The sequence below is a fragment of the Sparus aurata genome, chromosome 7 (assembly GCF_900880675.1).
Source record: "Sparus aurata chromosome 7, fSpaAur1.1, whole genome shotgun sequence".
NCBI lineage: Eukaryota > Metazoa > Chordata > Actinopteri > Spariformes > Sparidae > Sparus > Sparus aurata.
In genome coordinates, this window is record NC_044193.1 from 25,238,360 (window position 1) to 25,261,513 (window position 23,154).

The 23,154-nt window shown below is 40.3% G+C and overlaps 1 protein-coding gene and 1 long non-coding RNA gene across 7 annotated transcripts in view; one reads left to right on the plus strand and one right to left on the minus strand.

Moving 5' to 3' along the window:
- The window catches only part of cfap74 (cilia and flagella associated protein 74), a 56,901-nt gene that overhangs the window by 33,238 nt on the left and 509 nt on the right, over positions 1 to 23,154 (plus strand). For 2 of the 6 annotated variants that reach the window (XM_030422371.1, XM_030422375.1), the window contains exons 22-38: positions 731 to 862; positions 8,258 to 8,345; positions 12,112 to 12,285; positions 13,195 to 13,328; positions 13,501 to 13,777; positions 15,131 to 15,265; positions 15,462 to 15,586; positions 16,053 to 16,184; positions 17,962 to 18,071; positions 18,168 to 18,223; positions 18,899 to 19,018; positions 19,112 to 19,267; positions 19,456 to 19,594; positions 20,434 to 20,588; positions 20,786 to 20,918; positions 21,967 to 22,103; positions 22,677 to 22,811. In XM_030422371.1, coding sequence (XP_030278231.1) covers positions 731 to 862; positions 8,258 to 8,345; positions 12,112 to 12,285; positions 13,195 to 13,328; positions 13,501 to 13,777; positions 15,131 to 15,265; positions 15,462 to 15,586; positions 16,053 to 16,184; positions 17,962 to 18,071; positions 18,168 to 18,223; positions 18,899 to 19,018; positions 19,112 to 19,267; positions 19,456 to 19,594; positions 20,434 to 20,588; positions 20,786 to 20,918; positions 21,967 to 22,103; positions 22,677 to 22,811 — 2,338 coding nt within the window. The remainder of the gene's footprint in view (positions 1 to 730; positions 863 to 8,257; positions 8,346 to 12,111; positions 12,286 to 13,194; positions 13,329 to 13,500; positions 13,778 to 15,130; positions 15,266 to 15,461; positions 15,587 to 16,052; positions 16,185 to 17,961; positions 18,072 to 18,167; positions 18,224 to 18,898; positions 19,019 to 19,111; positions 19,268 to 19,455; positions 19,595 to 20,433; positions 20,589 to 20,785; positions 20,919 to 21,966; positions 22,104 to 22,676; positions 22,812 to 23,154) is intronic. The other 4 variants (XM_030422373.1, XM_030422377.1, XM_030422372.1 and 1 more) reach the window with 3 other exon arrangements.
- On the minus strand, positions 18,874 to 19,539 carry LOC115584738 (uncharacterized). Its single transcript, XR_003984603.1, has 3 exons — positions 19,398 to 19,539; positions 19,087 to 19,283; positions 18,874 to 19,006 (listed from the first exon to the last, which is right to left on the minus strand). It is a non-coding gene; the product is annotated as an uncharacterized LOC115584738 (long non-coding RNA).

The following is a 23,154-nucleotide window of genomic DNA, read 5'->3' on the forward strand; positions in this document are numbered from 1 at the left end:
GTTAATGTTCTGTATCACAGAGGCATGGGGGAGTTCTTTATACCTTAGCCACAGGTCGTCATATTCTGTAGCACTTGAAGATGTCATTTTGCATCAAAATATCTAAAAATGACTATACTTTGTTGTATTTTTCTAGTTGTCTCCTTACATAATCCCAAATGTTTCCAACAATATTCACACCCAGAGAAACCCTCAAGTTTTTTCATGGTAATAGTGTGTTTCATTTGGTCACCCATTGCTACTTCAGGAGTAGAGAAGTTAGCAAATGAGACTTAATGCATAAAAAACGTTAAAACAACCTGTCTCTGTGAACATTTGATAGATTTACTGTTTACTTCCACGGGTAAACAGCTCCAGATCAGAATCTGATGTTTCTCTGGCTGTTTACTCCTCCAGAAGGTCTGGCTCTGCACCCGACTTGCTCCTCCAGAGCTGGCTGGCTCTGAGCAACTGCAGCAGTTATGCCCCCTGCCTCAAAAAGAGTGTGTAGGTCAGGGTAGTTGATGGGGCGGTAGAATATCATATCATATCATAACTTTTTTACAAGATACCAAAGTTTGTGCCCTTATGCATTCTTTTATAGCACATTATTGCCTGTATTATTGACTGTACTTTACAGATTGTGTATTATTTTTCAATAATAGCACAGATCATCCTGGATTGCACCCGTTCTTAGAAGACTGCACCCTGTGCGCACTATAATGTTAATGAAACCATATCTTTTGCATAGCAGGGCCAAGACAGCCTTGAAACTGACCTTTGAGGTGTGCCCGGAAATGAGGAAACACATGGAGATCCTACCAAAGACGGGCGTCATCCAGCCTCAATCAAGCTTTAATGCCCAACTCAAGTTCCTGCCGAGGTAAGAAAGGACACACGGAGGATGCAATGATAATGGAATCACTGGAGCATTCATAATCTTATTTCAGGCTGTAAGCTTGTTAAGATTCTATCAGCCTTCTATGAAAGTTTCACTCGAGTCATATGTGTCGAGCCAGGCCTGCCTCTGTTTCTTCAACAAACTAGAAACCTGAAGCTAGGAACCTGCAGCTTTCTGTATACGCTGCATGCAGTAAAATCTGGATTAGGGCTCTTGGAAGAAGATATCCAGTTCACTAGTACATAATAAAGCGATACAGCATTAGATCAGGAACTTTAAAGGATTGTTTCTGGTTAATTATGCTTTGGTCCTCTTTTAGGAATGTTCAATTTTGTCACAGTTTGCAAAAGTAGTGAGGATACAAACACTAGACACTTAGGAGGCAGGCTGACGAAAAAAGTGATCTTTATTAGAATAAAGCTGTAAACCGAAGTCCAATAAATACAAAATACCAAACACAAAGTCTAAGTGCAAAAAGCTGGAAACAAAAGGCCCAAAAAAAACCAGAAGGAGCAGGCAGGGGCAAATCTTAGAATGAAGAACTACAAAATTACGAAACCTAAATAAAGTACAAACCAAAGAAACAAAATAAAACAGGAAACAATAACTAAACAAAAATCGTTAGTTATAAAAACATTGAGCTAAACTAGTAAACTGTTGTGATCTGGCATCAATGCAGCAGCACTAAAAAAAGATGTCAGACATCGTAGGAAACAAAAGAAGACACAGGATCAGACAAACCCAGGGTAGCCTTTAGGTTTTACCTTCAAACTAAATCTTTTGGAATCTGTCTGACTATTTGCATTTTAGGCCCCATCTATTTGATTGATAAAAAAAATAGTGGCCACAGATACAAGAATAAGGACTGAGTTATAAAAACTTAAATTAGCTAAAGAACTAACCTGCTAGCTAGCCACAAAATGCATAAAAATGCATCCACTTCTTCAACTACCTATCCAATGTCTGATAAAAAGACACTATCAGTTGGAGAGATCTGTTATAAAATCTATTACAAGTATACTGAAACTCTTCATTGCCCCCCTTTTTTTTTTTTTTTAGAAGCAAGCTGTGGTGTTTTACAGAGGTACAAATGGCAACAATTATGTAGCTCGTCAACACCCAGGGGGTATAAAAGAGTTGCTTCAACATACCTGCACTCTGAGAGCGATGCTAATGGTTTCTAATGACTTTGAAGGATGTGCTAATTCTTTCTACAACAATACAGGCTCTATATTTAGATGGAGAGGCAAGAGTTGAACCGCAGTTTGAATGCCAGGAGAGCGGACAGGGGACCTCCAGGGCAAATATGAGAGGCGTGAAGTATGTAAAAACATGGCGTGGGCGCTAGTATTCTTCTGCCCACCCTCCTTTTTTCCCTTCACAGTCCGGCAGCTCGGTATATTGATAGCTGAGAGGATACTGATGCAAAACAATATGAACAGGAGGACATTTTGACGAAAGTTCGGGGGCAAGCACCGGTCACCGTTAGGCCAGGAAGGAGAAAGTGGGAAACTGTTAGTAATCTGCCTGAGTGAATCAGTGGAGGTTTTAATGCGAGGATTAGAGCACAGCATTACTCGTGCCGCCGCTGAGATGATGTAGCGCACACAAGCAGGAACAGCTACAACCGCCACCCCCTCCCTCCTCCCTCTGTATCACACTTTTTCTCGCTGTCTCTCTCTTGTGCTTCTGCGCTGTCCTCTCCCACTCTCTCACACATACTTCTCTTTTTCTTGGCCTCTCACCTCTGTGCTTAACTATACTTCTCTCTCTTCACTTCGTTCAGTCTCCGCAGTCCTCTGTATCTCTTTGCTCTTTCAATTCGCCTCTAACTCTGCATCTCTTCTGCCTCTCTTGGTTATTCTCAAACTCCTCTCATCCCTCTATGCATCCACCATCCACCGCTGCTTATATGCTGGCCCTGATTCTGCTTACATAACCTTAGACACCAGACCCAGTTCCCTGTGCTCTCATTGACAACACTGTTGTTCTTAAAGGATAAGTCCAGTTTATTTGCAACTTTAATCTTTTTTTTTTTTGTGCATTTGGCAGTCACTTCTATTGATTATGATAGCATTGCGCTCTCCAAGATAATTGCTGGGATCTGAGAACAGATTGACAGCACTTTAAAAAAAATCTGGTAATAGCCCAATGAACTGAATTTTCATTCCATGTCACTTCTGTCTGGTGTGTTGTGATGAGCAGATATTTGCTGAGAGGGATTTTTATTTTTACATTAAATTATGTATGTGTCCTGACTTAAGTAGTTGCAGTAACCTTAATGTTTTCATATTATGATAGAATAAATATGCCAATTAAAGAGCAGTTACATGGGTTCAGACACAGGAATATGAGAATTGAACCGAATACGCAAACTTATCGTCTTGAAGTAAATGTTGATTGCACAACGTATACATAGTTACATACATGTTATGTTGTATATATGTATGTATGTAACTATGTATGTACACATGGTTACATACATGTTAGGTGTATGTAACTATGTATATTATAATTACACCATTGGTGTTTCACCATTGGTGCTGACTGGTGATCCAATCAGGAGAGCCTGGCATCATTTCTCTATGCTTTTGTGTCTCTCGACTAAAGTAGTGATTAAACTCTTGTTTTGCCCTGTGTTTAGCAAGCATTTCTACTTGTCTACCATCTTCGATCATTTCATCAAATATATGGGCTGATAGGAAGAAAAATTATTTATGTGTCGTATACAGTTTGCCACAAAGTTCTTTTCTTTTTGAAATTTTCCAAAGAGGACTGGTGTCTAACTGATACTCTCTTCTACTTCTGCTAATTTCTATGTGGACTTCTTTTCAAACAGCACATCTGGAGGAGTGATCTGTTGACAACTTTCTATGAAACTCTCTCCCCCTCCACTTTGTGAATTTTGTGCAAATGCCCTCATCGGTACTGTCGGCAGTATCCTAGCATTGGAGGCTTTTAGACGTATGTGTCTTCCTCTCTGTCTCATTTCCTGAACATGCAAATATTTTAAGATTGTTACTACTGATGGATGATTCTTCTTTGTTATTGTCAACCCAACATCAACATGTCTTATTCATGGTTCTTGCCCCACTGGACTTGTGCCTTTCATGTGTGTTTCTGAAACATTAGTTCATCTTTGAGTATCTTTGAAAGACCTCAAACTAAAAGCTAGCTTGAGGATATTTTTCTGAATCCTAAAAGACTAACCAATTGGGTGAAACAAATTCCATTGGCTGCACAGTACACGTAAGTAATTCATGCAATCAAATACAACTTATAATTAAACTTGAAAGGAAAAGCAAAAATGTATGTAATAATGCTATGTAATTCTTGGATACCATTTTTGTTTTGGGAATAGAGGTGCATCTTGGTAAATGACTTAACAATAGTTTTTACTGTGCAGGGGATAGAATCTTTCAATATCTAAATACAGGAGTCTGGAAATACCTTCAGTAATATATTTTAGTCAGCACTCTTAAACACCGTGCAAATGTAATGATAATATCCAACAGAGCTGCAACTAATGATCCTATTCATTTTCAATTAATCTGATTATTTTCACGATTAATCGATTAGTCTATAGAATGTCAAAGAAATTGTGAAAAATGTTCATCATACCTCCCCAGAGCCCAAACCGATGTCTCCAAATGGCTTCTATTGTCCTTCTTTAGTCGTTTAGGTCCAAAACCCAAACACTCTTCATTTACTATCATAAATGATGATTAAATAATTATCCAAATCCAAAATCCAAAACAAACCAGCATTGGTTTGGCTCTTCAATTAATCCACTAATCGTTGCAGCTGTAAATGGAGAGGCACAATCTGGGGCCATGTGAGGACACGGTTATCGTAACCATTAGAACAATTGGGCAAAGCTACCAAAGAAATCCTGTATTTATCCTTTAAGATGCCCCAAGGCCCCAAATAGTATCCTCCACCCACACAGGAAATTCACACAAATCACTTTGGGACCGGAAAATGAATATGTTTGCAGCATGTCAGCAAGCAGTATGTCTCATCTCAGTCATGCTTGGATCTCGCCTTCAGATCTGTTGATTTTTGGTAGGTTGGCTTTTGTTTCATGCAGTGGCAGTGTGTCATTTAAAACGGCACTGCCAAGTCTTCCCTAGCCAGAGCCTGTGATTGGATTTTCAAATCCTCATTAGCAGCACTGCTTTCACTCACGGTCTCATCCACACACACACACACACACACACTCATACCCAGTTAAATCTGGATTCCGATGTGACTCATAGCTTTCATTCTTTACACAGGTGTTTGCTTCTTGCCTTCCATCCTCAGGCTTTTGGGAGAGGGTGAGCACATTCTTGCTTCCTGCTCTGAAGGATTGTGCTCAACCTGCCCACATCCTTCACCATCTTTCCTTTGCTTCAGCCCTCTCCGCCTGTCTTCCTCCACGTTTATTTGTCACCATCCAGCCCACATGTTTCTCTCACATTTCCAGAGCATTGTTCCATACACTGCATAATCCCCTCTCTACGACGCCAAGGCCAATGGTTTGCACGTTTGTGATCTTGTCCAGAGGAACACTTTTGATTTACATTCAGATAGACACTGACAGCCCGAGTCAGGTGACTTTGTTTAGACTTTATTCATTTAGCCTGATACTTTGTCCACATTAGCCTGTTTCTGTTTTGGAGAAGGTTATTGTCTTATTTTTTCATTGTCAGTTCATGCTTAAAAATGAACTAAAATAACAGAATGAGCAAAATCAACATAATGAGCAGAAATGCTAGGACATCTATGTATTTTGTTGCAAACTAGCTAGCCTGTTCTGTCCCACTCCAAAGCCCCAATGCTAGCGGTGTAAACACCAATATTCCCCAGTTGTGCGAAATCCCTGTCTTGACGACTACAGCTGCAAGGCTAACTGAGCTAACTAGCTAATGGCAGCCATATTTAGCAGCAATTAGTGGTTACTCTGGTGATATGCCTCCTATTTATTTCAAGTGTGAATTTGAGAGGTGGCCTATTCTTACGTATAGCACCTTTAATTTAATACATATGCTGATTTATATAAGAGCTGTTAATCCTATAAATCAACTTAAAACAACCACGTGTCTGACGAGGCTGTGTCAACCTCATCCTCGCTTTTTTTTACATTTTTACCATTTACCATTTTCTGAGCCAGTTTTTCCAGTTCTCCTAATCCTGATTACGGGGCCAGCCACGCCACATTTATTTTTTAGGTTTAAACCTTGTTACATTGGACTGAAATAAGCTGTGGGTATTAGCATGTGAGCTGCATGTGACCTGGCTTATTTGGGCCTTAGAACTGATAAACTCTTCCCAAAGAGTTGAGACAGACATGTTTTGGCTTTGAAAAACAATGGTTCCGTCTCCGGGGTCAAGAAAACACATTTGTGAAAAGACCGGAAGAGAATTTAAACCTGATAACAAGATCAATAGGATGGGATGGCTTGAATGAACGGTTTTAAGTGTAATCTCTGAAGAGCCCTGCAATGTGTCCCTGCCTGGCAGTTCCGGCTGATAAAAGGGAGATTACAAGGATGATTTACTACAGATTACACCGGACAGCTCTGCCGCGGCTCTCACTACTAGCTCGCCGCTCACACCACCAACAGAAACTTTAATGACGTCACAAATTGCAAAAAAAAACACTAACAAAATAGCATGTTTGGTCAACGTAGTTTTGAAGATTTCTTTATGGTCATTTACCATATTTTTTTGCCCGTCCATTTCCCCTGTAGTGAGAAATCCCTAAGCCTCTTAATCCGTTCTGTAATCCTTTTCATAATCACTTTTTTTTAATGGTGAAGTGAAATCCAAGCAGGATATTGGAGAGGGATATATGTATACGTATATACATTTCAAATATGTGATATTTGCTCCCATCAAGTAAAAAGAGGCACTCAAGCAGCCGCTATCCTAAAAATCATAAACTCTTAAAGCAAGATATATGTCTTTGGAGATTTTTCAGCCTTGCTCCCATGGGTAATAGGTGATTGTCGCGATTAACCTTTCTTTGGATTTCCAGGGTTTTTTTTAAAGGGATTGTTATGTGGATAAAGCAGATGACATTTTGCCCAGTTCTTTCACCAGTTGTAGGTGAAATCCCTTCAGATGTATGCACTGCAGCTCTCTCAGCAGCACCACAAAGTCAAAACAACTATTTCAGTTTTACTCTGTCCTCTGCTGATCTCAGAAGTACCATTAAAGACTATGGAGGAGAATTGCTTTTGGACGAGGCTGAGGATAATCTGGCCACAGAGAAGAAAAAAGCACACGAGTAAATCTGTGCAGGACACTGACAAATCTGAAACCCCATCCATCCGCGCAACTCTCCCGAGCATATGGGCCTGGCGACGTCCCACCATGCTTTTCCACTCTGCCCTGCCAAGCTAATTCAAGAGTGACTCTCCAGCAGCGAATCTATTTGCAGGCAGAACAAGAGTGCTTCCTTAAATACACCCTCTGTGCTCATTGGTCAAGCCACAGAGGGAAGAAAATGATTTTCATTACTCCCCTTTGTAAATGCAAAGAGATTTAATTTTGACGTGTGTGAGGACGTGACCTTTCTAGCTCCGAGTCATGAAAAGCACCGGAGTACAGCAGCACATGTTTACAGCAGATACGTGCAGCAGCGAGGGGTTGGAGGAGATACGAAACACAAACCTGTCCGCGAACCTGAAGCTGACAGATTTGTTGAAGGCGAGGCTTGCTTTTAGCGCTTAAAAAAAAAAACATACTGACATCTGGAGAGCCTTAAAACCACTGACATTTACAGCATTAGCTCTGGAGCCTTCAACCAGCATTAAGAGTGTAAAGAGGGAAAGACAGTTGATAGGAGAGAAACAGAGGGGGAAAAGCAAGGAATGGAAGGGGGGCAAAAAGAGGAGGATGTTGGGAGAAGGAGAGTTAGAGAGAGGGGAAGTGGGGGTTGGATCTGAGCCACAAACTGCATTTGACATTTGGAACACTGTTGACATGATAACGAACTACACACACACATAGACCGATATTCAGTGTATATGTTATATTGAAGGACTGGAGTTTTACATAAGCCTGTGCATGACTACTGGGCCTCTTTGAATCATACTTACGTCTCCCATCACCATGGCTACAACCTACAGTAGTGTGGAGGCGCGCTCTACATCTCTCTCTTGCCTTCCCAGGCAAGCCGATCCTACAGTTGTGGGTTAAAGTAAAATAATGGGTCTTCGGGGTCTTAATCTTAAGGGTTTTTTTTAAAAGCTCAACAGTGGCTCGTTGCTTTTGACTATCTGCTGTGCCATCCAAAAATTTGCAATGTTATGTGTTTATTCGAACCCTGATTGTTGTTTTTTTTGTTCACGAGCGTGATGTAAAAATGCTTCTTTTGCTCCCTTATAGATGCTCCTTGTCCAAAGATGCCAAGAAGTTTTTTGACAGTGACACAGGAGTCCTTGAAGTCCCAATGACAGTGCAAGTAGCAGGCCAGGTTTGCATTATATTATTATACACTGCATACATCTTGTCTATTGTACAGTAAACCTCCCTGGGATCCTGAAAACAGTGTACTTGTGTCCTACTTTGTCCCCAACAGAAGCAGAGCCGCTGAAGGTTGTAACCTATTTCGCTGATAACAAGCTAAAATTATCTCCCACCCCCAAGGCCCAGTTACTCCATGGGCGCTAATAAGCCAAGCATAAAGGTTATCCCGTATTGTTTGAGTAAGAAATTCTCCAGAAGCTCAAAATGGGAGCATGGAGGTACAGATAATGTACTATGTGTCCTCATATATAACATGGTTAACAGTATATAACACAAAAAACATGGACACACTCAACATACATAAGACATAAAATGTATATTCATGTCTACCCACATAAGTCTATACAATTCTGCTTCACATAGGATTTCAGATGACTGACAGTTGGAGCATCTCCACAACATTAATTGGCTTGTGACTCTCCTGGTTGAATCATCAGCATTAATGATGTGTGTTCCAAAATACCTGTTTTTGTGATAGTGTGTAAATCCACTTTACTAACTGCATGTAATTCTGCCTCTGATGCCAACTCCACAGAGTACGTCTAGTTATAGTATAGTTATCTTAGTTCTTTTTCATCCGTAACCTAAAATATTTCACCTTTTATAGTTCACTTTGTATATATTGTTAGTAGTTTATTATTACAGTGTTTTTAGCAGTTTTGATCATTTAGATAACCGCGTAAGTGTTTCTAATTAGCTAGCCTAGCTGGCTTCCAAAAAAGCTCTTCCTTTGCACACTCATTAGTAGTCACCAGTCACCCTTTTCTCTGATTTGTTTAATTCCCTTATCCAACAAAGAGGTGAAGTTGTTGTTAGCCACTTTCACTTTTGACAGCGTGTGTGAAAAAACAGAACCATAGCGACTTAATATTAGCATGTGGCTAGCTAACGTTGCATATGCTTATTCATGGATCTTAACTACCAAAAATGTTGAAAACTGTATATTTGATCAAAGGTGTCCATGTCTATAAAGTGTGGGCTTCTGTTAGTGTCGGGGTTTTTCCCCAGTGTTTTAAATTAGTTTCTTTAAAACAAATGAGGGCATAACATAATCTGCCACCAAACAGGATGTCTTATATTTTTTTAGCACTCTGAAATATACGCAGCTCAGGTGAGAGCTATGCACGTAAAATATTCGTTCTGGAATTAAATATATGGACTTCATCTGTACAAGTACCAATATCATATTGGTACAATTGATAACGTATAAATACATGTGTGTTGTTAACTTTGATACACTTGTACTTGTACTAGTATGTTTTACCGAGACATTACATTGTTATGCAATCACTAGTTCATACTGGTTTTGCATATATTTAGTCTAAATTTACTGCAGCCAGGCAAACATCACGGATTTGTTGTTATATGGTAGCTTTATTTGTGTATAGTGCAACAAACATTGATAAGGAGACTATTCAGCCTTAAACAGAAACTATCATTCCTCTCGAGAGGCACAAATCTACATATCCTCTTCACAAGGTCCAACCTGCATTTTGAAATATGTAAACAATCAGCTCAGAAGCCCTTGAAGTGGAAAATAAAGTGCTTACAGCAACTAAATTCCTTCAACTCCTCAGCAGCAGCCTTTATTAACAAACACAGAGCAGCTGCTTAGACATTCGTGTTGCACTGATGCCAGTCCTCTTTCTCAGTAAATCTAAATCTGGTCAGTCTTCTTGCCAAATCGTCACCTTCCTCTCGTGCACTATCCAGCCCCAATTCCCTCTCTCTACCAGGACGAGGAGGGGGGAGCGGAGCTCTGACAAAGAGCCAGGATGCTCCCGTGGAGCACCAAAGCTGTTGCCCCAGCTCCGGCTCTGAGCTCTTGGCATTAAACCATGCACACACACACACACACACACACACACACACACACACACACACACACACTCATGCACATAGATGCACACACACACACTGTTGTATGGTCACCAGACGCCACAGCAGCCAGGAAAGCAATGGTGCAGAGACCAATAAACAAGGTCATGTTCTGATCACTGACATGATCTAAATAGACATTATCTGGGTGGAAAAAATGCTCACAATATTCCTATGTTTTCTGATCCAATACTAATACTACATAATGGACCTAAAGGAGTGTTAAAGGCCAGTAATAGTCTTTACTACTATACTTTTTATTATTGCTGATAAATCCCATAGAACGGCTAAAACCAATCCTACTATTGTTTTATGTGTATCCAAAGACTGATTGAGTGTATTTGAGAGGTTAGAGAGTATAGATAAAGCGAAACTCTCGCCAAAATGCAACCTAGGGTCTTGCCAATGTACCCGAGTCAAATGTTCATTTAAAAGCATAACTACGATGAAAGCGCCATTTTTAAGATTGACAGCATTTTCATTTTCGGGTCAAAATCCTTTTCAGTGGCGTGCTAGGGGCAATCTCCGAATGGGACGTAACAGGAAGGAGACTCCTAAAGCTTAGTTCCATATAAATGCACGGATAATTTGTTGTTTTGTCGTTAACAAGGTCAGACAATATTGACCTTGAAGTTGAAAAAGGAGCTTCATATAAGAAACAATACTAAAATCAAAAAGTCACATGAGATCTCACGTGGATAGTTGTTACCAGAAGACAGTAGCCTTCCACGTTAACTCTCCTCCATGTTACGTCGCATTCGGAGATTCTCAACTGGCAAGACGGCGGCGAGCAGAAAAACAACTGGTAATGTGAGTTGTTCAAAAACTTTCTTTTTAGTAAACTCTGTGTACACAAACAATGTTCCTAACACTCGAGTTCATGTGTAGAGACCCTGGTGATACTACGAGCAAAGTTTCATGTCGTGTCGAGCCTTCTTAGTGTTTTAAAAATAGTGATTTTGATGCTATCATAGTATTGCCCCTAGCACTCCTCCAAAAAAATGTTTGACCCGAAAACAAAAATAGGGTCAATCTTAAAAGTGGCGCTTTCGTCGTAATTATGCTTTTAAACGAACGTTTGACTTGGGTACATTCACAAAAAGAACCTAGAGTGCATTTTGGCGAGAGTTTCACTTTAAGACCAACATAATGTTTTTCATTAAAAGGGACTGAAATAGTTTTGAAATAAGAAAAATACAGGATAACACTATTCTTGCATGATTAGCACAAACCAAAGCCATAATTATTCAGGGGAGAATGGCGATGTCACTGATAAACAGCTACCTGGGTTGGTGCTGAGATTTCATTTTCTAGAATTCACTTTGAGCCTACACTCTGTTTTAGAACACACGCACACACGCTCATATCTCATCTCAGCTGATGAAGGATGACTATATGCATAAAAGCATTGCTCCATTTCAGCTCAGCAGACTAAAATGGTTGTGCCTTAAACAAGAGTTCGATTTATTAGATACTTTGAGGGATATATTCATATTTGTGAACTAAAAAAGGCTCTTAGAATAAAAGGAAACATCAGTCAGTGCTAGTCCCGTTCTCATCTCACTGCAGTCTCCTGTCTCCTCGTTTTTTTCCTTCAATCTGAATATGAAAATGTATAATTAAGATTCAAAAAGTGATACCAGTGCAGAGCAGTTTTCAGAATAGCCACTGGAAGCATTTGTATTACATAACTCACACCATCCCTGATGTTTCGTAGACATGGTAACATTATGATATTAGAATGAAATGATAATCTAGGTCCAAAGCAATGTAATGAAAATGTTACAGTCAAAGACGAAAAGGTTTGCAGTGATGCTTCATGTTTGTGTGTTCAGGTGAAGCCTGTCCATTTCACAGTCCAAGCAGTTGTGACCTCCTCAGACCTGCAGTTTGACCGCACTGAGGTGGACTTTGGCTACTGTTCCATTTACCAGACTGTTATCAGCAGTGTTCGCCTTACCAACCTGTCCCTGCTGCCTCAGGACTTTGGCTTCCTGCGTCTTCCAGAGGTAATGCACAAGGAACAGGAACTCTTTCCACAGCCCACCTATGTTTTTACAAAATAAATCCTCAGTTCACTGAGTTAGAGGTAAAAATGGTGGGGATCTACACACTGTTTTTGCCTGCTGCTGATGCGCTCCTCTGCAGTTTCATGCCTCTACTGTCCCAGCCTGCTGTGTCTCCCTTTCCCCGGACAGTCCTGGTCAGAGCCGCTGTAAATCACCTCCATACTATATCCCCTGTCTTCAAACTGCCGTCTGTTTGTCTCACAGGCTGTGTTCAGTCCCAGTTGGGTGTCCAGCTGTGTTCACTGAGAGGCGGCTAGACCCTGTAGTTTTGGAGCTACTTTCGAATTCTGGTTATTTCTTACAAATGACACCTTTGAGAACAGTTGCCTGGATTCTAATCATAAAAATATATCCAGATACTAATAGTCACTAACAATGTTTGTAATGTAAGTTTTTAGCCAATGTTAGGTCAGATTTAAATTTAGTATGGACTTTAATTGTTGGAAATTCAGTTTCAACCATCCTTTCACAGGTTTCCAATTTTTGAGATTTACAGTTTTGTTGTAATCCTTAAGATTGCAGCACCTTTTGATTTGGCAATGCCTGTAGTTACCATGGTTACAGCAAATGCAGTTTAGCTCTACAGCAATCACTCGTTGATTGGCTACTCTGGAAGTATCTGTTTACAGTGCAGCAGTTTTGCAATATTTCATTAAATGATTCATACAGCAAGACCTGGTGGCATACAGAAGAAATTGTTCACTCATCACATACATGTAATTAAAGGATATTGCAGAAAATGTTGGACATAAATAGTATCAAAATTGGGGTTTGATTTCATGAAAAGGATTACAACTGTAAATTGGAAATTCAAGCCATTTGTGTTGTTTGTGTTCTCTTACACTACAGTTTATTGAGGTCCAGCCTAATGATGGCTTCGGCACTCTGCTTCCACAAGAGACCCTGGAGATTGATCTGATTTTCTGTGCCCACAAGGCCAAAGAGTACAGTTTCCAGCTCAGCTGCAAATCTGGAATGAACAGGTCATCTTCTAATTGTAGAATGTATATTAAATGTCACATATCTAATTTATTTGTGGATTTAATAGGCCAATATATCCCAGATATTTATGATGATATCTGGTTCAATCAGTGCCTAATCCCATATGTATTTATACAGTATTGAACTGAACAATTTATTTTTCTTTGTCATCAGAGATTTTCATCTTACTTGTCGAGCAGTGGTTGTCAGGCCTCCATTGGAGCTCTCGCATTCTCTGGTCCAGTTTGGGGCCACGGCTGTAGGTGACCACTCCACCACCATCATTTTCCTGATCAACCGTGAAACCAACCACAACCAGTCCAAACAACCAATCAACACGGAGACCAAGGACGCCATGACTCTTGTAGCACCCAGGCTGTTCTCCTTCCTCCCACCCAAGGATTCAGACATCAGCATCGCTCCTTCCGCAGGCGCCCTGCTGCCCGGAGAGGTAAAGTAGCACACCATGTGTTGTTTACACTGATATCAAAGGAGCACTCCACTGATATGACACATTTTTCACCAGAAATCTTCTGTTTCAACATGGAGGTGTGGTATCTGAAAGATGCGCATGTTTAGTAAGATGCTGTCGGATGTTTGTCAAAAGATGTGACAAGAGTAACTTGCTTGTTTTTTCTGGAGGGTTTTTACCGCATCTCATGGTCAAACTCAAGCAGCTGATGAAGACCGTGACATGCAGTGAAAAGCCAGATTACTGTTTCCAAGAACCAACTTTGACGCTAATGCCATTGGCTGCATTATGAGAAGTGTAGGATGGGAAAAGATCCATACAAGGGGTCAATGTCTGGATATCTCTGAAACTGCTGTACTGATTTTGACAATTCTCTTCATTGATATGTCTCTTCTGGTTCCTCCATCATTATAAAAGTACAGCACTAAATTGGAGTGCCCCTTTAATATGTACTTTCAGATAATGTTTAACCCAAGCTTGCTATTAGCACTATTGGGGACAGCTGAAGAATGTTTTATTAGTTTGACCTGCTCCTCACTACCCAGTGCCTTGGTAATCCCAATCTCTTTAGGTTTGTTCCTCTTTGAACACATGGCCAAAATCTTCCCCTTACATAACAAACTGTAATTAAGGTTTTAAGATATGATCCCAATCAAATCAAATGTTTTGACGTCGTGCAACAAAGACATAATGACAGATGTAAGAGGAAAGATTTACATCCTCAGTTCACCTCAGTACAGTTTTACAGAATTACAGTGAGATAAACAGCCAAGATAACTGCTGTTGGCCCACAGCAGATGCCTTTATAGTGTAATGATGCACTCTACTGGACACCTGATGAAAGTGAACAAGTGCTCAATGAGTACAGAACATGAAACAAAAAACTGTGAATCTGAATTTAATATTTATTGGATTTATAGGGTTTTTCACATCATGCAGTAAATTGTTTATGGATTGCGACCGCAGAATTTGAAGTAGACAGCGGAACACTCTCCTTTAGACTCTGTTTATAGAAACAATTAATCCATCAGAAGCCCAGTGGGAGACATCCAGTAAATGCAATTGGAAAACAGAGGGATTATCATCCTCAGTCCACTTGAATTGGTCCACGCTAGAGAAACCCCAGAACAGGAGACTGCCCAAAACTAATTTAAACTTCCACTTGGCAATATGAAGTAGAGGTTTCAATTAAAAATCGCCACTGAGGAAGAACACTCACTTTACTTTTCATTCTTCCCTGTAAATGTGTATGATAAACAACACACAATGATGACCAGTGTTATTGCTGGATCCTTTGAATCTGAATATTTCCTCGTCTCTCCTCTGATTTAGAGATGTCTGGTCCAGGTGACATTCAGACCCAGGCTGTTGGACCAGGAGATCAAAGAGGAGGCGCTGCGTCTTTTCCATCGTGCCAAGTTGCTCCGTGAGAAGGAGCTAGAGAGGAACACACACACTGAAAAAGAGGTACGGCTGAACACACACCTGCTCCAGTCACCTGCTGTGACTGTGTGGCTGCCAAATCGGTTTTTAAATCCGGACACATCATCAACCAGCCGACTATTTCACTTTCATGAACACACTGGTGCTTATACAGATTGTGGACGCTACATTTGACTAACTCTTGTATGAAACCATCAGTTGTGTTTGTGTGACTAAAAAGGAGGTTCCAGTTGTAACCAGTAAAGGGAAGAAGGTTCCTGTGGTTCCAAACAACAGCAGGGTGTCGGACGGCCCAAAGACGGAGCAACTAACTGAACCACCGAATCCTGTTGACATACAGCCAGGGTAGGAGGTTTTCATCTCTACAAAGACTTGATTTTCTCCTTGATGTCGTCAGTCGTATTGCTTGCTTTGTATCACAAATTCCTTTGGAAAGCATGTCCCGTTTGCCGGACTGAAATTCCAGTGAGGCCAGTATTCAGTAATAAATATTCTATAACCAAATATCAAAAAGTAGTACTGCAAAAGAGAATAAATTATTCTTTAGGAAACATCTTTCACATTCTCCCTGAAAGCCACTCCAGTCTTTGAACCAAATGTATAACTTGGACTGAAGTCTGAGATCCAAGACTGAACAAACACACAAAGCTTTTGCTTGAATAGTCCGTCTTGTTCCACTGCTCCTTCAAATGATTCCATTAGTATTTCTTTTTATTTGCATTGATCACGCCATGCATATTATGATCACCAAAAAGCATGTGTGAGGAGAGTTTTTTGATTCTTTTAATATAGCTGAGTCTTCTCCATCAAGGTCGGAGCAGTATGAAGACGCCAGAGCCTCTCTGCTGTACTCCTTCAACCAACGATACAGAGAGTACACAGTTCCCTGCTTTGTGTCTGACAGAATCCCTCCAGATGACCGACAGGAGCAGCCGGCATGGAGGTAACACTGAGTCGGCCTCTGTACAGCTCTGTATGACACTCTGTAGGCTCTGTCATGTCAGATTTGTGTCATATCATGTCTTTATTCTTTGGGACTTCACTGGACCCAATACCGAATTCTTAGCGTCCTTTGTAAATGTGTGCCGTTTGCCGTCCCGTTCTGATTTACAGACTTTGCGGTCTGAATGTGAGCCATTTCTTTCAGACCATGGCCTCCTTAATCAGACTGCCACTGCATTTTTCAGTACAGATTTTGATTCATGCAGAAAATAAGGTCTGCGTTTGTCATAAATAACATAGTTCATCCAAGTCCAGATCGACCCGTCACACAGGACAAAAATAACCTGCTGAGCCCAGTTCTCTCTCTCTCTCATACACCCTTTGCATCCTGTTTGGAACCCCTACCCTCCAAGTAGCCACTATGTGCAAATTATATTTTACCCACAGGCCCAGTTAAAACACTAGTGACACTGGGTTAGCAGTGATAGCCACCATGTCCCAAGGAACTTCCAGAAAACCACTTCATTAAAATAGAGCTTTACCAGTCGCTCTGACTGGTGGTCTCTCTGCTTGTTCGTCTGTCTGCTTGGCTGTCCTTCTGGTATAACCATTGGAAACATCTTCGTCTCAACACTGGAGAAACTCAAGTGATGATCATAGACTTCAAAAGAGTGGAAGATTGAAAGTGGCCACCGAAATGACTGGAGAAGCAGTTCAGAAACTTCTGTCTTTTTGCTATAATCACTGCTAATAATAGATAGGAACACATTTTGAGGCAGATCGAATAAATTCATGTAAAACTCACATTTTAGATTTTCATAATAGAGCTTGGTGTCAAACAGCGGTGGCACTGACAGGCAGAGGGGGAGCTGGAAATGTTTTGCAGTTTATATAGACGGCCAAATTAGGAGGGTCTTCAGTTGGTGATTGTAGAGAGTGAGGCGTGTCATATGTACAGTTTATAGCAGTGCAGCTCCAGTTGTCTGCCTTAACTAGCTCACAGCCATCGCTCCATTTATGGGAAGTATGCTAACTCTCTTTGTTACAGTTTGGTTCAGTCCTCTGACCTCTGAAGTAAAGATCTCTCATCTCTTTCTTTTGTCAACAATGATTTGGTTTTATTGAGTGGCTCTAAATATTTAAGAAAAGCCTCCTGGGAGAAAACAAAAACACTTTTGGTTTAAAGCTAAGCAGATGAAAAAATAAATAGAAGAATATATCCTGAGGCTATTTGACTTAATCTTGTGTTAGAGGCTCTTGGTGGTTGGTTGTTAAAGTACATTTTTTAACAACCTTTGTTGTAATATGCACCCAAAACAGGAAAAGACTGTACATCCAAATGCAAAAACCCCCCTGCCAACAGAATATAAACTCCACGGTTTCCTCTGCTGGGTTCAGTCCATCTGTTTTTCTAGATTTATGGATGTTTCAGTTTGGATGGAGCAAGGATTTGACCCCATTATCATATCAGCAGGCCTCTGCTGAAGGCAGCCTCAGGCTACAATGCTTTGTGGTGCAACAAAAGCAAAAGCACTAAGTTGTGAGCGACTGAAAGCTGGATGCTTTGTTAATAATGGCAGATGAATAATCAGGACACAACCATATTTATATGCATGTGAACAAAAAGGTTCAGAGGTTCACTCAGTTATTTTGAGAATTGAGAACAGATCAGTCAGCATAAAAAGAATTATTTATAAAATTCACGACTCACAGTTTTGCAAAGGAAGCATAGAGTAGGACCTGTAACACATACTTCTTATGTCTTCTTATCTCCACAGTCCTTTCAACACTCTAGACTTGCAGCTGCAGTGTCCTGCGGTACAGCCCGCTCTAGTGGTGATATCCAACAATGGACTCAGTACCATAGACTTCCATCAGGTGGCAGTTGGTGAGTGAGTTTGAAAGATTATGTAGCTTGATGGCTCTTAACTTACGGTTTGTTTTTATGTTTCTTTTGCATTGTTTTCATGTCTGCTGTTTTCAGGAGAAAAAGTCATCAAGAGGTTAACAGTTCAAAACATTTCGAAGGAGCCCTTGGATGTATCCTTTCTCCAGCAAATACCGATCCGCATGTCATAACACACAGAATAAAACAAAGAGTCATGTTTCAAACTGCTATCGAAACAGCTTTTGGTAAATTCATAGAGCTATTTTATTTCATAGTTATTTCACCGTTAACAAACGATGACATTTTTTTATAAACCATTTATTAACCAATCTTAAATGTTTAAAAACAACAGTTACAACTTAATAAAGGCCATCCAAATTAAGTTTATAGATGAACTATGCAATAGTCATTAACCATTTAAAAAGTATGATAAACATCAGTTGCAAATTTACAATGAACAATTGTTTAACAGATGGGTAGTGAAGCATTACATTGTATGGTAACAATGAAAGAATTACCTAAAAATGTTACACTTTTTAATGACAGTTATTATAAAGTATTACCAATTTCAAAACCTTTGTCTTTTTATGACCTTGGGTATGTACATTTATTTTTATGTTAAATTCAGTCAAAATTCATAATCCTCAATAGATTTAGCTTATTGTCCATTTTATGCAATTGATATCTTACAAATGGCATCTCTTTAGCAATTACTTTAATATCCAGAGATTTTATACTTTTATAAAATGCAGCATGCCTTAATCTTAAATTGGCACTAAATAATAATGTCAAATGTTCACTGGTGCTTTTCTTTGACCGTTTCCAAGCTGAGGTCGTCAGTGCTGGATGTACGCAGTGTTTTTTCCCTACTGAATGCTCTCAGATGCATAAGACCAGGAGATAAACACACTCTGGTTCTGGCCTTCAGTCCATGTCTGGAGGAAAAGGTAGGTAAACAGCGTGAGTTTATAAAGATTATTTTAGTAATAGTATGAATGTTGAGTGAATACCTTACCCGCTCACCCACTGCTGTTCTCCAGTACTGTGAGACTCTGGAGGTGCGTAGCCAGAAGATGACCCTCAGGATGACTCTGTGTGGTGAGGGTGTGGTCCCTGCTGTCACCTGCTCCCACCCTGGAGGTGTCCTTGACTTTGGCTATGTGTTGGAGAGCGAGAGCATCACGCAGGTCTTCAAGGTCAGTCATCAGTGTACTGATGGTGAGAGGACAAGAAGGAGAAGCACAAGAACAAGATCTTGAAGATGTTTCTGTTTTCTGCAAATTCAGGACTGAAAGAGAATGCTGACTGTTGATTCGGGCTGATTACCTGGATGCTATTGAGGAGGTTGTAGATAAACTGACATTAAGCCCTGTTTTGCTTGCAGCTGCAGAACAGCTCAGCGGTGGCAGTGGGCTTCAGGGTGCAGCTGGCCAGCCTCTCTCCCACCAGGCCTCGGGGTGGAGCTGACATGGTGGCCTTCCTGCTGGGCAGTAACACAGACTCTCAGGTCCAGCCTACTGTGGGTAAGACATAATTAACACTGCAAGGAAAGCAGTTGTTGGAGAATCAGTGACACGGAGCAGGGAAGGTCCTCTAGAGGCTCATGGTCACCCAACATTTTTCTAACACACTTAAAACTGTTCTTTGTTTGGATATGTCACGATGCATAAACAACTGTATATATCAGAACATGCAAATGGTCATGCCCAGCGAGCCCATACTGTTCCGATTTTAAGCTTTATGAGGGTTTTGGACTTTGTGCAAGTGTATTTTATATCTATTAATTCAGAACATTAACACATCTCCACCCTCTTGTGCATATAAAGTGCAGCCATATGTCATTTTCAGTCAGCGTTAAGAACAAAGTTTGTGGTGCGGTGTGAAAATATGTCAAGAATTTGATTAACTGCTGAGGAGCTTAGTACAAAAAAAATGTCAAGCTGCTTGAGGTAATTCTAGGTTATATTAATGTATTATGTTTGCTAAAAGTAGGTTTGAGGTAAACTGTCACCATTACATAGTTTGTCCACCAGAGAGTGCTGGCAAAAAGTTTGTGTCTTGGTCTTGATAAAAAAAAAAAAAAAAAAGTATATTTTTCTATAGATCTATATCTCTATCAGGTATTATTTTAACTACAAAATAACAACATCCACCATTTTTCAGGCTACAGGAAGTATAGTATAGTTTTTTTTTGTTGGTGTTGTTTTGTAATTTCAATCAATGTGGAGATCTTATCATTTCTCCACTGACCTCCAGCACAACTATCATGGAAAGACTAGACTGGTGGTTTTATTACAAGCTCAGTAAAACAAAGGTATGATTTGTTTTCATTATTTCTAACAGCAGTATCTTTTATTTACAGGAACTCAAAACTACAGTGGGCTGAGTGTGTTCACCGTGGTGCCAGTAGAGGGCAGCATTGCTCCAGGACAGAGCCAGGACATCACTGTCACCTTTCAGCCTGACCACCCGTCTGTCAACTACTCTGACAGACTGACCATAGAGCTCAGCAATAAGGTCAGCTGACCACCATACACACAAAGACTCACACCTTCGATAAATTTCTTCACTCAACCTGACCTTGGCCTTAAAAGTCATCACAGGCCAAACGCTGTCCTCCCAATGTGCTCTCATTATCCAAATGTGTGTGTCCTCTACTCTCGCTGCTCTTCATGATATAACAACCTTAACCCGGTGCCATTTCTATCTCTCAGAGTAAAGTGTGTATGATGGACCTGAAGGGTGCAGCGTCTTCACATAACATGTATCTATATGGAGGAGACCTGCTGAAAGTGCCCATTGAGTCACTCCTCCCTCCACTGATAGCCAGTGATCCTCAGCTCGCAGGTATCAAAGCGTCCGCCGTCAGTTCTTGTCAGGGTCATCCACGTCTGTTATGATGGACGGGGTGATTAATGGAACGGATCAATACTGCACTGGTTTTCTATTGAAATTATCCATTGAAATGGATGCTGAAGCATATTGTTTAATAAAGTGATGGCTCCACCAAACATAAAGCCACTGACACTATAAATATGACTAATAACTCCAAGACCTACTCCATAATTTATGCAAGCAAGGGCACAGCATGTGATGAAGTAATATATGTTAATCGTAGCATGCCTGTGAGCTCGTCACCACCCGCATTTAGCTTGTGTTTCTCCACCAAATCAATCAGCAGATTATTGAAACTTGTTTGGGTTGTGTAAGTCATCATACGGCAAATTAGGTCGACACGAATTCCTGTTAGTTTGACATTATCACTGAGGTGTATCACAGTTACGTCCAATTTATAGTTTCTGCATTGGCCTGGCTACAGGGGCATATGTGATGGAACATTTTGTCATCAGGGAGAGTCTGTGTGCAGCCCAAAATTTATTTCCACATGCACCAAATGTGCAAACAAACATGTGTCAACATGTCTATGTATGCTGACACCCAATTTAATGTACTACTTTTTACTATATCTACCTTTTTAAAGTGATTTGAAAAGTCTTCAGTACAAACATCTAAAAATGTGCAGCATGCATTTGAAAACAGTCTGAATTCGTAGGAACTAATAAATTAAATAAATGACTGGAAGCCAAATTAAGTCTGGAATAACAGTTCTGTTAGGCTGTACTTAGCTAAATGCTAACTGTATCATGCTAACATGCTACCATTCTGATAATGACATATAGACATAATGACATGATAATGATCATGTTCGCCACCTTAAGTTAGGGCATGGTAATGTTTGTAAATTAGCACTAAACAAAAAGTACAGCTGAGGCTGATGGGAACTTCAGTAGTTTTGCAAGTGTGTGAACAAAGTAAGTGATACATTTGGCCTGGTGATGGCGCTATATGAAGTGTAAGGATCATCAAAGAGACAACAATTAATCCTCTCCCTCAGCAGAGTCAGAAGTGACGGAGAGGCCCACCATCCCTGTGCTGGTGACCTTGCGGGCCAAGTGCAATGCAGGAACCATCACACCTGCAGTGAGGGAGCTGCAGGTTGGCTGCATCCGCTCCTCACAGCCCAGTAAAAAGGTACTGTGATGTCATCACATACTGACAGCCCAAATATCCTAAACAGTGGACGCAGTAGGTTTAATGCAATAACAACTGCTCTGCTGCCAGGTGTTTCATCGAATGCACTGTGATGCATCATAAGACAGTTAGTAACCTGTTGGAGGCAGAGAGTATCTTGGAATCATCATACAAATATTACAAATGTAGTTTTGTTATTATACTGTATATAATGTACTCATTATACAATTACCCTGTAAAGCATTGAAACCCTTTGTGGTCTTGTAATATGACAAGCGATCTGACGCCTCTATCTTTGCCTTTTTATAGGCTTCTGAAAACAAGAAAGTACAAATAACTAATTTACAGTAAAATATTGTCATAATATTAGCTTTAATTGTTTACATTTTCTTGCCACTTAAAATTCTGCAGTGTTTTCTCCCCTTTGCCAGCTAAAATAATAGCATAAGGATTACTGGACCATACAATACAAAGTGTTAATATACTTTATATATAGACCATTTCTCAAGGTAAAGGATTGGTGGGAACTCAGTAATTCTACTGATTTTATCTCGACTGTGTTTTTTTCCCCAGGGTGGTGAGTTTCTCTGGGATAATGTTGCGTCCCTGCAGCAGCAGGGCTTTAGTGTGGAGCCTGGCAAAGGCACTGTGGAGGCCGGCCACAAACGCACCATCACTGTCAAATGGACCCCCTATAGCGGATACAAGGTGAGGAGGGGATTATATTATTTTCATCACTGTTGTTGAAATCGGAAAGCAACCTTTTCCAGAAAAAAGTGCATAAGGAAATCTTTCTATAACTTTAGGATGTGTCTATGGGGTTTTATTGACAAAACTAGTATTTTACAGCAAATGCTGTGATCTACTTTTCCTGTTGACCAGTTTGAAAGAAGCCATATTACGACCATGTTGTTGAAATTATTATTTTTTTTAAAGGAAACAAATAAAAGCACTTCAAGATAATTGAAGTACTCTCAAAACAGTGAGTAAATTACTGATTGCCAAAAATGTGGTTACATCACATGCCAAGAGTTTTATTGTTTTAATATTG